A 17,361-nucleotide genomic window follows, 5' to 3' on the forward strand; every position below is an offset into this window, starting at 1 on the left:
GAACGTCCTTGTGGGTTTTATCCACTAAAGCAATAGTAACAAGAACAACCTTCTCAAAGGCTAAAATGTCCCAGCGGCCCAACACTCAAAGATTTGGCTACTTAAGAAGGTCGAAACAGCAAGCCATTTAAGGGCTTGACACGGACCCAGCTAGCATGCTGCTTTTACCATCACTCATACCGAGGTAATGCAATTCCTCGCCAATGTTCTGCGCCTCTGATACATTTAGGCTAATGCTTGATGCAAATGACACGGGGACAGATATAAATATAAATATATCTTCATCACCTGCGTTCTCTCGCTCTGAGAGTCCTCCATCCCTAGATGCCGTTTATTCACTTTAACACACACACACACACGCACTGCTGTCTCTCCATACATTCACTATAGCAGAGTCTTCGTTGACGTCAGGGGAGTGAAAGCTTATTGATTGTTCAACAAAAGGTTGAGAAGAGAGTGAAGACTTGGACGGACACGAGCTCTGACCTCTTACTGCTTTCCTACTTATGATATTTTCAGTCACTATTTTTTTCAATTCTGTCTGGACACACTACACTGAAAACACATGATGTAGGATTTACTACAACTTTCACTCAGGAATTGCTAGTAAATTTCACAAATAGTTAGAAAAATATGGCAAGTAACATTGAATTTAACATGAAATGATTAAGTTGAATGGCTAAAATGGTATTTTCTTGTAAAACGAACTCAAGTAATCTCTTTGTTTTACAACTTGTAGCAGAATCAGACACTTTTAAATTGACATGAAATTGTGAAAATGTACCTAATTTTCTTTCTAAATACACATTCAAGGTCTAATTGTTAATGATTCATCACTACATTACATCTTTGAAGCAAATTTCCCTTTTGGACGATGCTGCAAATCTAAATTTTTCACAATAAAATCTATTTTTACTCTGAAATATGCCGCATTTGAGTTTCATGTTGAGTTATTATTCCATCAGTCTTTTCCATACCACACTTTCATACTTTATTGGACTATTAGTTAATTAAAAGTTATTTCATGCCAGTTATAAATCATTACACAGATTCATTTTTAATTCATAGGGCTGAGGGGGTAAAAAAGGAAACACTGTCTGGGACCCGATGACTGTCAGCTCTGAGAATAATCACATATCAGTGTGGAGTTCAGAGCGACGGGGCCATTTCACATTCTGACTCTAATTAAAGATGAAACGAGGAGCAGAAATGTTCAACTCGCTCCTCAATCAACATCTGACAGACGCAGACCTCACCTGGCATTCCCGAAGCTCACCTGAGTGGAAGTGATTCAGAGACCGAAGCAGGAGGACTTCAGTCAAACTCACTCTGGCCTCGCGACCGAAGAGAGGAAGAAAAACTTTGTCGGACCGCCACCTGAAATACATTTTCTGACAAACCCATTTACGAGACAAAGCAAGCATCTCGGAATTTTGATAATGGTTCCGATTCACCGGTCAGTTTATTAGAACTTCTGATTTCTAGAGTTGAGATAAGATCTTGACTCTTTTATTGGAACGGTTTATCTCACCTCCCTTTGCAAACATTCAGACAGAACGTTCCAGATTGAGATTTATTTGTCTACTATCTGTGGCACCATTTCAGTATTGGAAATGTGATGAATTGAGATGCACAGAGGACATAAAGTGTTATGTTTCAATGCCATTTAAAATATCTGGGATATTAAACAATTAGCATAGAAATCGGACACTTTTAAGTCAACGTGAACTCAAAATTGACTTATCTTCAAGGTCAATTCAGTTCACAGCATCAAAAAATAAAAGAGTTTTTGAGATTTTTCAACAAAATGCAGTAACTTGCTTTGTCTCTTAAGCAAATTTACTTACAGGTGACTTACCTCTTCTTCATTTTCAGCTTGTAGAGACATATTTAACAATCCAATCAATTGCATATGATAAAATTAAGATCAAACACCTTTTTTTGAAAAAAAAAAAAGTTGCTAGGAAGTGATAAACTAATGTGTGTGTGTGTATATATATATATAGTATTACAATAAAAATATTTGAATATTTAACTTATTCCTGTGATCAAAGCTGAATTTTCAGCATCATTACTCCAGTCTTCAGTGTCACATGATCCTTCAGAAATATGCTGATTTGCTGCTCAAGAAACATTTCTTATTATTATCAAAATTGAAAACTTTTTTTGAGGAAATCGTAATGCATTTTTTTTCAGGATTCTTTGATGAATAGAAAGTTCAAAAGAACAGCACTGATTTGAAACAGGATTATTTTGCAATGAATGATGTAAAAGTCTTCACTGTCACGTTTGATGAATTGAATGCATCCTTGCTGAATAAGCTATTCATTTCTTACAAAAAAAAAAAAAAAAAAAAAGAGTTGATCCACACCTGGATCAATATTTAATACAATGACATTTAGACGTTAAATGTCCAAATACTTTTTGGAAACCATCAAGAACCTTCACATTCATTCCTTCATCCATTTCTAAAAGCCTGCAAGCGCTTATATAACCAGAGTGGCGTCTCTGCGCTCTCATGTTCTACTTATTCAAATGCGTCCCAGCGACTAAATTTCCCTTTGTTTGAATTCTCCTCCAAATCCGCGGAACAAAGAAACAATTATTTTGTTCTTGTTTTGCCGGCCTCAACTTTTACAGCATTCTTTTTGAAGTCGCCCCGCAGATGTTTTTATTTTGTTTGTTTCTCGCTCTGACTGACAAGCTTTGTTTGCTGTTCGTCGACTCTGCATTTGAGGCTGTAGCGCCACGATTACAAGCTTACATCAAAGTTCCTCTCTTCCCCGGCATCCCTGCCCTGCCGGATCCCAGCGGAGCTGTCTGCGCTGACAGCCGCTACGCCTTACATGCGACACCGCGTGCGCGTGTGTGTGTGTGTGTGTGTGTGTGTGCGTTAAAGAGCGAGAAGTGGGTGCTTCAGGCTGAGGACTCTACAGGTTTTGCATCATGGCCTTAAGCACTGAGGTTGTTCTCTTTGTTGCGACTGCCATGCGCAAGGAGATAAAGTTGACGCGAAGCTTCCAGGCCGACACGTTAATCTGGTCATCCCCCAATCCTCTCGTTCCCGCAGCCCCGCTTCAAGTCATGTCGCTAAATCCCCCATATCTCCCTCCCAGGCCCGCGGCTCTTGTGTTCGAACAATGGCCTCTTAGCAGGCCTTGGACTGACGCCCGACTCTGCAACTGTCTCTCTCTCACCCGGACTCTTTTTCCCTTTGTGACAGTGTGTGTGCGCGGGCCTTTTGGTTCCACGGCGGCGGCGCGTTCGCTTAGAGAAGCGCAGACTTGGTGGGCCCCTAATTTGCGTCTATGAATGTGTATTTTGGTGGAACAAAGTGGACCGAGAACAGAGCTGCAGCAGAGAGAGCCTAAAACACAGAGAGCCGACGCGCTGTTAAGATTTCTGAAAAATACATCCAATAGCGGGACAACAAGCTCAGATATGGAATTATTCATGCGACTGAAAACTTGCAAAGCACCTCTTCAACTCCGCTGCGCCCGACTCTGTTGTCAACCGAGTGCTTTTTTTCTCTTTCGGAGGACTAAAAGAGAGGTACGAGAAGACAAACGGGGCATCAGAGTGGCGTGTCTGTGATGCGGTGGGACAGTCGAGGGAATTCGGCGCCGTCACCTCCTCTGTCAAAAGCTCAACTCAAATCTCATTTGAATGCTAATTATTTTGGTCAGTTATAAACTATAGATCAACCCCAACGTCCCAGTGGCTCCTTCTATAGGTTCTGCCTGGATCCTGAAATATCGTCCCGGGAGGACGCGAATCACCTTGCTTTCTAACATGTCCCCTGTCTCTGCTTCTTTCATTATACAACACATAACCTATCAGATATTCCTGCTTCTGCTGGCACTCTGGCCTTGTTGCCAGCCATCAGTAAGTGGGAAAAAAAGGCACAAAGCTCGTTTTATCTCGCCTCAGCTGCCGTTCACTGCTCAGTTTTCCTCTCTCATGCTCTCTACGCCACTTGCTCTCTTTCTGTGCTTTTCCCCTACGGAGCGGGGCCGATGTCTTAAGAACTCACAATTCTTCTCGTTTTTATTGAGGTTTTTTGCCTTCTTTTCCTCTCGAATGAAAACACTGCATGAAGCAGTACAAAAGCAGCTGTGTCGGAGACACACAAAGACGACACGACAGAACCACATCGCTCCCATTATACTCAACCAAGCTGTCTACACATACTAGATTTGTCGCATTGTGTCACATCACTCGCTTGTGGTGCATGTAAAATAAATAGTGAGAATATGATGAATGTTTAAATTATTATATTAAGACTCTATTTAATATGTTCAAGACTGTATTTAATATACACTACTTGTGGACAATGTGACATGACTTTCACAAGAAAAAAAAAAGATTTACTATGCTACATTTAGTAAAGTATATACTACCATCAGGGCTTTGAATCGGAAGTCTCGAAGGAAATATAAAAAAATAAACTGGATTGGGCCAGTTTGGAACATTTTCATGTGTCCTGCCACTAAAGTCACAATTGTTTTTAGCAACATATTTTGTGTCAGAAAAACATTAATTTGCATTGTCCGTTAAACGTTCAGAAACACAATTTCACTAAAAACTGATAGCATGTACTGATTTGTTGATCTGATGCAAATTATACAATCAAACGTCACTCTCAAATATGTCTTGGTGACATATTTAAATCAGCAGAATTCACAACATGTTTAATATGTAACAAAAATCCAGCTGGGAAGATATTAAAGCACATTCACATGATCACTGAATGTCATCACATCAACACAGCAACTGGTCCAAAACTCTCTCACACATAACAGACCATACTATGCATACTATTTACTGTGTACAGCACGTATGCAGATTTTCTGTCTGCATACAATTGAATACCCAGACAACTTAGTAAATTAAAAAAAAAAAAAAAAAATTCCAACAGCACATTCTGCAGAGAATAATGCATCCCATAATGCAATGCAGTCAACTTGACCAATGTGCAGTAGGATGTTTTACATAAAATTGTCAAATAACCATTTTTATTTAGCCTATACACATACATGTCATATCGCGTAGCATTACTACCGATTGAAATGTTAAGATTGTGCAAACTGTTCCACTTCATCATCATTATTAACTATTAAAAATACTTAATAAAGTAGTGGCTATCAGTGAATACTGCATAGTAAACAATTTGCTGGTATTGCATACATTTTTTTTTGATATATCAGGAAAAGCATACTACCGTAATACTATTACAGTCGTGCAATATATAATAACGATACTGTGCGCAGTATGCAGATTTTCAGCATATAATACCCTGATGATGCACTAGATGTGCTAAAAATGATCAGTATACTAGGGAGCACACTAAATGGAGTAGTACTGTGTGATCCTACAATGCAATGTGCTGGATGCGAGATAAACCGAAAAAAATGCCAAGTTAAGACATTTTATATGATTAAAAGTGCAAAATAATGGAACAAAAAAAGTAAATAAAATAAAAAACGTACAGCCATTCATTAAAATTATTGTTGACATTTGCAACAAGACTTTAGATCAAAGAACAGTCATTCTGATTGAAATCTGTTCATTAAAGGGATAGTTCACTACAAAAAAAAGAATATTCTGTCATCATTTACTCACCCTCAATTTGTTCCAAACCTGTATGATTTCCTTTCTTCTGCTGAACACAAAAGAAGATGTTTTAATGAATGTTGGTAACCAAACAGTTCCATACATTTTTCCTACTATGGAAGTCAATGGGGACCATCAACCGTTTGGTTACCGACATTCTTCAAAATATCTTCTTTTGTGTTCAGCAGAAGAAAAAAACCTCATACAGGTTTGGATCAACTTGAGACAGAATTTTCATTTTTGGGTGAACTATCCCTTTCATAGCTGAATGACATTAGCGCAATTGTCAACTGTAGCATTTGTAATTGTGACCTTTAGATTTTCTTTAAGAGCCTGATAAAAAAATAAATAAAAAAAAAAGATTTTGCATCAGTTGTTTACCACCCTGTTTACAAAAGTATTCCAAATCAACTCCTATTGTTCAATCCCCTCAAAGGGATTGATGGTTTCCCAGAAGAAAGTGTCAAGATGCCGTTCATTCAGCAGGATAAAAGTGCAACCTTTCGGAGCTCGTTGCACCGGAGGCCGAGGAGAGAGAAATCGAGGGTCTGCAGCCTCGGCCGGAGTCTGGAGAGAGTTTCCAGCGGTCTCTCGACAGCGTTATCACACTCCGCTGCTGCTACAGCCAGCCGGCGCACAACAAAAACTCATTCTATAGTTATTGTCCGCCCTAATTGTTCTCAAGACTTGAGATAAGTACACTACGTGACAGAGAATTTCAGAGAGGACCCCCACCTCCCCTCAGTAGCGCACACACACGCACACAGTCATTAGCAATGTGCGCGGGGGGAGCGCGTGGTGCGGGCACTCAAAAGCACTTGACTTCCTGCCATCTGAATTAGCGGCTTCCTTTCTTATTTGTTTTGATGGACAAATCGCAAGGCTTTCATCCTTGCATACTTAAAGATGACACCACAAACTGGCAGCCTGCGCTATTGTTCTAGCGAGCGTTTATTCAACGCTGCAGCGGCTCGCTCGCATTCATGCGACTCAAAGGAAGGGCCGCTCCCAATTTAAAGGCGTTTATTAAAATTCAGACTAGCCATTACACGGCAGAGCGCAGGGAGAAACTGCGCGAAAAAAACGAACAAGCTGGTTAATCAAAAGTTAATTGTACAATTTTCATGTAGATGAGCACGGCATATACATGACTCCCTGCTCTGCGATTATTGAAATAAATAAACGAGGCTTCTAGAAATGTGGTGGGACTCTGCGGCTGGTAAACAATCAGGCCGAGTTTAATTTGTGGTAAACAAAGTGATTATCCACCGGGGGTACGGAAGGAGAGGCTAAGGTTAAATGAAATTTGCAAATGTACAGATACAAGGCGTTTTGTGTTGGAGTCGAGCAATTATAGAAGCGGTTTAATGAAGCAAGGTCTGGCATCAGGGGAGCCGTTCCGACTTCAGACGACCTACAACCAGTCACACTTCTGAGGAGCGCTTTAGAGCAAGAACTTCACAGAGAGAGGAAGAAAAGACACGCATGCATGAATGCTAGTGATGTGCAAAACGTTTAAAGCCGAGGAGTCGCGTGTCGTCTGAACGACTACTTATCTCTGTACAACTATGCATGCATGTTTACGGTCACTGTCCACCTGACACATATCGAGTGCGTAAACATAGGCTGCGTTTAATATGCCCTACCCTTGCTAACTTCCCCCCGTCTTGTTCAAGTTGCACGAGTGTCCATTACTGGCGGAACCCTTGCAATGACTTTAAACGGAACGACCTAAGCCCTGGATCACTAAATTAAGTGCAATTCACAATCGTGTTGCATTGTGGTCTATGGATCTGCCTAAAGTGAGTAGATTCACTCCCTCGGTCAAAAGGGTCAAGGGGTTGAGGGTCTGCTGCCTTCGTCCACTTGGCAGCGGGGAAGTGCTTAGGGAAGTTTGCGAGCGTGTTTAAAAGTGGAATTATGCAGCCATAAAGCGTGTTGTTTTTACACCATCGATGTAAAAACACCTAACAATAAAAAACATGCTGAATCACAATGCGATTCCACACCTCTACAAGAAGTTGGGACAACAAGAAAACCTAGAAACTCACTAGTCCAGAAGACCAAGAACTAAAGCATGCATTGTGTGCAATCCACACAGGTTAACCAGATTCTAAAATCATAAGATACTTGGTTGTATCTTATAATAAACACACAATAGGCTTTATGCCGAATCACATGAACAAACAGGAGAACATTGTCTCATTGCATCGCATCCTCTTGTCAGTGAAAGTAATAACGGCAGAACAAACGGACAACGATATCTTTGGACTTTTAAGGTAATCCGCTAACCTAGCTAGTTTATTTTTATTGTTGGCATCTTACTCTATTTAAATATCTAAATGTTAGTGAGAAGAAGAAAAAAAAACATATCAATCTGCATATGCGATGGACATCGGTTATGCCCATCTTTGCTCGCACCTTTGAAGATATCTTGAGTAAAACGACTCACATAAAAAAGACCTGAACCGGAAGCGATGCGACCTATTTTACAGAATACAGAGAGTTTTTTGCGCATAACTCCCATTGGATCTTAAAAGAAGTGAACATGGCATATTTAGCTTTTTTCCATACTGTCATGCTCTAAAAAGGACAGAAATTACCATAAAACTTTGATTCATGCATTATATTTCCAACTTTTCAGAGGCCAAAGCACAGGCTTGTACTGTACAGGATGTACTGTATACTGTAGAATATATTGCAAAAATCATATTAACTACTTTTCCGAGTTCAACAGCCCCGTTCACATTTGGGAAAATAACAGCAAAGTACCACCATTTGCAACTTAATTATGATATGATAAAAGGAGAGTAACGGCAGCATGCATGATAAGCAGGAACTATACAGGTTAATAACATACTGTACATCTGATATGTGTTTGTGTTGCATAAATAAAACAGAATGATTTCCTTTCTTACAATAAAATTGTACATGCAATTTCTATTTTAGCTTGCTATTCATCATATTGATTTAAATTAGTTTGTTGGTTGTTTGGTCTCAAACGGGAATAAAGGTTTTTGCACGAGCCAGCTAGTTCAATATCTTAACATTTTTGAGAGCTTGTCATGAAACAACACTGCATGTATTTAGACACAATATATATGCATAATCACACACACATGAACAATAAATCCTTCCTTATAATTCATTCCAGGCGACTACCTGGCTCTGTTAGCAAATTAAATCCGCTCTCATCTTAAGAGACGGCTTCATTTGTTTTGAACTGCGTTTAAACACGCGGCCCCATCCGCCAGTCGTGTTGGCAGAGCTCGGCCCCTAATGCCCAGCTCTATTAGGGCACAGTCTCTCTACTGGGCTTTGCCAGAAACCATTCCACATTTTCTTTCTAACCTCCTGTAGTTTCTTATTCTTTTGTATGAAATTAGAATTTATTAAAGCACTTTGGACAAAGGCATGCTGAGAAAAGTAAGAGCCAAAGTTGGTATCTTTAGCCGGATTGGAAGTGAAGAGCCCACGCCTCTGGAGGGACTGAAGTGCTCAGTATCTCATTGGGAAGGTCTTAGTTCTTCAGTCGGTCTGAGGTTTTCACTGCATAACAATCTCTAAACTCCACACTTATGATGTTAGCTTGCACAGGGAGTGGACAGCGAGACAGAAATGAGCAGATGAATAAACACAATTGACATGTAAGGGTGAACGGGGCTAATTGTAACGCATCATGGTTTAATAGTTTCCATACATGCTAGCATGACACTATATAAAGAAAACATTGTGCCAAAATTCAAAAAATCTTTGTTCGCTGAACATTTATTTAACCATAGCAAAAGTAAATTTAAGTTCTGTTTTAGTGTTTATCTAAAATGATAGAAATCTGCTTCTTTTCTATTATAATCACCAATCTTACAATGTGCACCGCCTTAGTGCACGTTAGTGATGACTTTTTATTGTATTGTATTGAGAAACCACGAGAAACAGGTTAATATAGATTCAGAGTAAATATTAAGCAATTCTTATGGTTATTATGTGTTTTGCGTTGTCAAAAAATCTTTTATTTTTAATTATTAAAATAATTGACTTTATTTTATATGAAAAAGTTACTGTATTTTATTGACAAAATATTTTAGTTTGGCTTGAATATTGTTTGGATTAGATCAGATAACATTTTAAGCAGTCATATTAGGGTGCATGTTGTCACATTTCGTCATTCTTTCGCGGTAAATAAAGAAAAAAAGTACTAATTTCATTAGTAGGCCTATACTCATTACATTAAATAAGAAAGTCAAAGTTACGCTCTTCCGTACACTTTTACCCAACAACCTGAACAAAACAAACAGGAATCATAACTTACCAGAAATGTTTCAGGATGTCAAAACATACATCCAATGTCATGTCACTGTGTTGCATCTGCACGTTTGAGTAAAATAAAACGAATCGAGTGTAACATTATTTACCAGAGAGGAGCCATTTCTTCAAGGAAGTGTCATTAGGCCTCAACCGCGCGCTGATTGACAAACACAACAGCGACACCTACCGACTGAACGACAGAAAGGCTTCATGAGGGATCAATGTTTCACAAGTTCTGTCAAAGATATTTGGCATAGCTATATTCACATCTTCTTTCATTCTATATCTCTATAAAATATTGGATATTTATAAACACATTTAAAAAAAAATTGGGCCAAAGGGATCTACTTTATTTATAATTTATTTATATTTAAAATTAATAGAAAAATAAAAAAAATAATTAAAGATAAATAATAAAAAAACATGATATAATAATTTTAGTAGTAGTAATAATAATAATAATAAATATAAAATAATTTTAAATGAACATTGTAACATTGTTAAATGTCCCTACTGTTTGGACCCATACAAATATAATATTTAATGATATTAAAAATATATATGAATAATAATACAAATATATATTAAAGTGAAACTGGAGTAGCACTGGATGTGTTTTATGTGCTCATGTACAGTACAGGTCCTGTGTTCATGGCAATAAAACAAACTAAACATCTCCACTAGATGGCAGTAGCTGTGGTTTGTTGATGGGAAGTTTGCTCTGGCTGTTTGATGGACTAAAACCTGAACATTCAGCCAGAGATGGTCTTATATTAGTCATTTAGAAGGAGGAAGGCATGCAAACTCAGTGTTCTGCATGACACCATCCTGCCTACTGAGGGTCTTTCATTAAAACATTACTGCCTTAGATAGCCCACAATCCTGTATTAAGTTAATTGAAAGAATAAAAAGTGATTGAATGAATTGAGTGAATCAGTTAAATGATTTAACTTACCACCCCATTCTTACCCAGAAATAAGCATTGCGGTCATTAGATATTTTCTCTGTAATTTCTCTGGAACTTACTTGCATCGTTGCATCATTTCTTGCGGTAAACCGCTGTTGTATTTCAAGGGTTTCAGTCTTAAATAGTTCTGTTTCTTTGCTGTGAAATTGAAATTTGAGAAATTCCTTCAATTTATCGGTGCTGATTAAACCTGTATATATTTGTTTTTTAATCATTTAATTTGTTAACCATTTTAAAGTTGACCAAACCTTCTTAGCATTTTTTTATTGGTTTATTTATTTTAATATATATTAAACATTTTGAAGCTGACTAAACTTAGTCTAAACTTAATATTTAGACATTTAAAACTATATTACTTTATTAAAAACATTATAATTGATTTTTAAATGATTTTAATTATTACATTATTATTAATTTATTGTAATATTTTATTACAAATTTTTAAAATGGTTAAACCTTTAGCCATGTTTAATTTTTCAAATAATTATTTTATTATATATATTTTTAAACAATTATAAGCAAATACTAAATTTTGCCATTTTATTTATATATTTATTATTAAAAAAAAAAAAAGTTAACCTTTATTGAGCCATTTATATTATTGTATATGCATCTTATGATTAGGCATTTGTAAAGCTGATTAAACCTCAATTTAGCAGATAAACCCGACAGAAATAAGACACAGGACAACGATGTGATTTCATAATGCATTTGTTCATGTATTTGTAAATCCTTGGCCTTCCGCAAGGCAAACAATCGGTGATGTGTGTGCTTTAAAAACCTGTGCAGTTTTTCTCAGCATCATTCTCAGGGAAACAGAGGCAGGACGTTTAAGGTCAGAGGTCATGAGTCTCATACAGTTGTTGTTTCTGTGCAAGATCATATCTAATATAAATTCTCGCTGATGTTAAACCATGAAAATGTGTTTGTGCCTTTCTCACCAATAATACTTTAGCCGTATCCTATAAAACTCGCTCTCTTTGTGTGATGGGTATATTTGCTGCTTCGAAACTAAAATTTAAAAAAAGGTTCACATTTGCAATGGCTGATGAGCACAATGTTAAAGACAGGAATAAAACAACTTTTTGACAATGATATCTTTCATAAAATGTAAGACAACAACTCTGCATCTAATAAATAAAATGGCATGGAACATTCACATACATGCTCGATCCCGCAGGATGTCCTGTCTGCAACAGTGCATAAATACATACCACCTACAGCTTTACAAATTCTACACGAATCGCTTAATAAAAAATAAAATTAATTAGTCGAACAAACAAACAGACAGACAAAACACTATTTTACAATAACAACAGAAGCCCAACTGGAATGGATTCATCATCAAAGAGAGATGATTTAAGACCAAAATAAAAGAACCCATTTAAATATATTATAAAGGAGACAAAACAATGTACAGTTTTTAAAACTTTAGTAGCCTTAGTATATTACAGATAGATATGGTCATTTAGTAACATCGAGGAGAAGTGCATAGCAAAATAGAGCGCAATTATCTTCCAGTCGCGGTGTAAAATCCTGATCGACTGACGTGTAAAAAAAGCATCAAACTCAAACATTTAAGGCAGATCAGATCATTTGAAATTGGCATAGTCTGAGAAAATGTCGACAAAGTCCTGTACCACTCTGTAGCAGAAGTCATACTGTTCCTGCGGGCAGAAAAGAAGGAACAATGAGCAAATCATTCCTTACTCACAGGTCAAGCAGGTTATATTGACTAAATGTTATTACCCCATACAGATATTTAACTATGATAGCTATCAAATATGTTGTGTTTGTCATTTTTTTCAGCAATATGAATCATAATTTAATCGATTACTAATTAATTAATCATTTATATTATTTTTTCATTCATTTATATTACTTGAATTAAATGTTAAATTCATTTGGAATTGACATTAAAACGATTATTTTAATTAATAACGATAATTTTATCAATATTACCAATTCATTTATACTAATAATGTGTATTATTTATCTGATTTATTTTACTTGTATTAAATAAAAATAAAATTGTATTCATTATTCAAATAATATAAAATTGACATTACAAATTTTTTTTTTCAATATTACTAATTGATTTATATTATTATTATTATTGAATTAATTTATATTACTTAGTCATAAATTAATTTGGAATTGACATTAAAACGATTATTTTAATCAATATTACCATTTAATTTATACCAATATTTTATATATTATTTAACTGATTTATATTACTTGTATTAAATCATAAATATATGTATATATATTAAATTTATATAAGATTGACATTAAAATATATTTTCAATATTACTAATTGATTTATTATTATTGAATTTAATTTATATTACTTAAATTAAGTCAGAAATTAATTTGGAATTGACATTAAAACGATTATTATTTTAATCAAAATTACCATTTCATTTATACCAATATTTTATATATTTATATTTATATTTATTTAACTGATTTATATTACTTGTATTAAATCATAATTATTTTTTATTTTTTATTAAATTCATATAAGATTGACATTAAAATATATTTTCAATATCACTAATTATATTATTATTATTATTATTATTATTTCATTAGTATATATTTCTTGATTTAAACATAATAAAATTAATGAATTAAAATTCAGACACTTTCAGAATCCTTCTGTCATTTTGTCACTTTTTCCTTGGGATAACTAGTGCAATAGCAAGTTACCACACTTTTATTGTAGTATTCTAGCAGAAATAATGATTATTAACGTGTTTGTTATGTTGTGCATGTAAACGGGTAGTGGATATGAAGTGTGTGAAGGTTTGAACTGACCACTGTCTGCACCATGTGTGGCCGCTGCATTCGTAAACTTTTCACAGTCTGAAACACATCCAGCAAACCCTCGGCTTTCACTCGCTCCAGAATATTACTGAGAGCGATAAACGTACCGGTCCGACCCGCTCCGGCACTGCAGAACACACACACACAAAAACAAAAAGACATGACATAGTCAAGTTAGGAAAGATATATCTTATATTACCCAGTATTTTCTTAAGTACACTGTAAGAACATGCGAGTACATGCACTGTAATATAGGTCTCATGTCATACGAGCGTTCACAGGAGGGACGTTGTGATGTAAGTGCACTGTGATGTTCGCGCGAGTAGTAGCGTAACATAGAAGCATGGTGGACCACATGCCTTTCCTCAAGGGAGAAGCAGGATTGGTTACGCAGTACTTCTCACACGAACTTCACAACGCACTAATGTCACGAGTCACATGCCTTGTCAAAGTTCATAAATAAAGTTACCGGCCAACTGGCAACTTTTCTCAGTTCATACTTCTATGGTCGGACAACACAGAAATCGCCTCTCTGTGACATAACCCGACATTAGTGAACTGTAAACATGAGAACATGTTGCTAAATAATCTCAGGGGGTATTTCAAGAAAATATTTGACGTCAAAAGGGTTCGGATGACAAAACAGTTTGGGAAACCCTGGTCTATGGTATGACTTATTTTAGGATGTGTTCACACTTGGCATGTTTGGTTGGATTAAAGGGAACTCTGGTGCGATTGCTCTGTTAGTGCAGTTCATATGAATAAGTGTGAACGCTGCCAACTGAACCCTGATGACACCAAACAAGCGGACCGAGAGTCTGAAAAGATGAGTCTCAATACACTTCCAAACGAACTCTGGTGCGGTTCGACTGAAATTAGAACACAACCCGGACCAAAGACATGTAAACGAACCAAAAACAGGACATTCTGTCACCAGTCGTGATGTTGCCCATTACAGTTCAGTACAGGCATCAGAACCGCGTCTCGTCGCTGCAGATCTGTGTTTGTGTGTGTGACGGAGGGATTCCTGCCGCTGTTTTGACTCCTTTACACACTTTATAAGTTCTTCACAAGTTCTCAGCTGGTCAAAATACCATCATATCTAGGCTATGAACATACAACAACGCGTTTAGCCCAGAACTCAGCATTGTTTACGATGTCCGGTAAGTTCTGTCGCAAAATGTAGTTAAAGGTGTGTTTTACCTGCAGTGCACGGCGATGGGGTGGTTGCCCGACTGCTGCTGTTGTTTCTGCACCGATGCGATGATGTCGATCATCCCTTTACCGTCGGCTGGGATTCCGATCTCAGGCCAGCCGTGGAAATGAAAGTGCCGAACCAAACGTGTCTGTTTCTCCTGTTAGGAACCAACATGCATTACAATTCATCAAAGTGGCCACCACATATTAACTCCAAAGGTACACCACAGCAACTTACAAAAAAATGCAAATGGCAATACATGCAATATTAGCATTTACAATGCAAATCAGATCATAATGCGCGCTCACCGGGCCGTATGTGAGCACCAGATCTCTGAGACTGAACGTCTCACACAGCGTGTCTCCTTTAATCTCCACTGTGAAGTCCCCGTAAGTCACTGAATCCTCAGTAGGCCAGTACTGAAAACACTTGTCCTGCAACACACACACACACACACTCCAAATGACAAAGCTGACAGGATTTATTCTAGGAAGTTGTGCGAGAGTGTCTGCACAACTGGATTTGTAACGTGTGTGTTTGTACCTGATCTCTCTCCTGCAGTTCTGTCAGCATCACGATTGAGTGACACTTCCATTCCCAAACCATCCTCCAGAAATCATCCACCGTGTGTGACAGAGGACCCTGTGTGGCGATGTAATAGTCCTTCTGCCGGTACCCCTGGAAAACATAAACACACGAGATATATATATGTGAATACTACAGACCAGGATCAAAAATAACAAATATAAACTGGCCTTGGAGTGTGAATAAAACAGTAACTTGCCAGTTTATTGGGAAATGCAACATAATGCATGATTTGAATCGAATTATAAGAATAACAGTCTGAGCCTCACTAATGTAAGAGACAAAAGAAAATAATACTTTTATTCAGAAAGGGTGCATTCGTTTGATTAAAAGTGACAGTAAGACATTTATAATGTTACAACAGAACTGTTTTCAACATTGATGATAATCAGAAATGTTTCTTGAGCAGCATATCAGCATATTACAATGATTTTTGAAGGATCATGTGACACTGAGACTGGAGTAAAGATGCTGAAAATTCAGCTTTGATCAATATATTCAAATAGAAAAGTTATTTTAATTCGTAATAATATTTCACAACTTTACTTACAGCAATGTTAATCATTCAATTCAAATGTCTACTTAAAAAACATCCCATGACTCTTTTCCAACAGCTTTCATCTCAGTGAAAGTTTTTCCATTACAAGTTTATCTAGGATGCGTAGTTTTTTAATTTACCATTTGACTTTTTTCCAATGGGAAAATAGCTAAATAATGCTACTGAACAAAAATATAATAATGTAAAATACAGGTTCATGGCTGGTAAGAAATGTTTGTGGATGGTAAATTGGAAAAAAATTGCCAACTCAACCCCACTAAGACAACTTTCTGAATTTTTTAAAATGAAAACATAAAAATTGTCCCCGTTTACTTTCTTAACAAGTATCCCTTGTGTTGAAAGATAATAATGTTCATTTCATCATGAGGCGCCTCTGAAACTTGAAAAGAGTCATTAAACACTTACATCAATGAAAGATGCGTTGACATAATCGGTGAACTCCTGACCTCTTTTCATCGATAGGATGACTCGGTTAAAATCATCTGAAAACAATGAATGAGAAAACACATCAAATGAAACATAAATGGCCCGAATGACCTCTAGCATAAAGGCTGTGTTTTGAACTGCATGACTCACGATTACAACTACAGGCACAAGCAGAACAGGAAAAGGAAGAGAGATTTCTGATTAACTTCCTCATAAACAAAGCTGAGCAGCACAACAACATGCATTTGGCAGATGGAAAGAGACATTAAACATGTTCCTCAAACTATTATTTAACATTGTCTTTTAGATTAGCTGGCGTAATTCATTCAGGGTTTTCGATCTTCACGTGTGGAGAAGATCATAAACTCACATGGAATGATCTGAAGGACCCTGTTTTTCTTCATGTTGGCGGGCAGGTTGCCCGTCCTCATGTTCTCCTTCATAATACGCATGTTTGTCAGTTTCTGAAAAAAACAGGAAAAAAAAAAAATCAGTCAACAACTAAACAACTAGGCATGCGACGGTAACAAATTTTCATATCACGATAATTTATGAAGCTTTTATTACAGTTGTATTGCATCATCAGGATACTGAATTGAAGTGTTGTCCTCCTTTTTGTTCTTATATGAAAAATATCTCTAGTTTATATATTTTCAGATATATACATTTCAAACACGTTTCAAACTGATTAAAGTGCAAAAGAACTATAAAGGATCAGAACATTCCCATCAATAAAAGACCAATCAATGTTTTAGTCCACATTGACGTAAAAAATGTAAACAGATGTTTGAAAATATCCTATTAGGTCTTAAAGTATTAAGCATTTATGTATTGGGTGCTGTGATAAACACCACAGCAAATGCAAAATGAATGGGT

General features: G+C 36.6%; 1 protein-coding gene across 4 annotated transcripts in view; it reads right to left on the bottom strand.

Moving 5' to 3' along the window:
• Positions 1–12,300: 12,300 nt before the first annotated feature.
• ptprea (protein tyrosine phosphatase receptor type Ea) overlaps positions 12,301–17,361 on the bottom strand; it is a 73,844-nt gene continuing 68,783 nt past the window's right edge. For all 4 annotated transcript variants that reach the window (XM_084433619.1, XM_084433622.1, XM_084433620.1 and 1 more), the window contains 7 exons: positions 16,856–16,949; positions 16,465–16,541; positions 15,459–15,593; positions 15,224–15,349; positions 14,921–15,072; positions 13,709–13,844; positions 12,301–12,552 (listed from right to left, as the gene is read on the bottom strand). In XM_084433619.1, coding sequence (XP_084289745.1) covers positions 12,478–12,552; positions 13,709–13,844; positions 14,921–15,072; positions 15,224–15,349; positions 15,459–15,593; positions 16,465–16,541; positions 16,856–16,949 — 795 coding nt within the window. In that variant the 3' untranslated portion in view covers positions 12,301–12,477. The remainder of the gene's footprint in view (positions 12,553–13,708; positions 13,845–14,920; positions 15,073–15,223; positions 15,350–15,458; positions 15,594–16,464; positions 16,542–16,855; positions 16,950–17,361) is intronic.

This window comes from Rutilus rutilus (assembly GCF_951802725.1).
Source record: "Rutilus rutilus genome assembly, chromosome: 16".
Lineage (NCBI taxonomy): Eukaryota > Metazoa > Chordata > Actinopteri > Cypriniformes > Leuciscidae > Rutilus > Rutilus rutilus.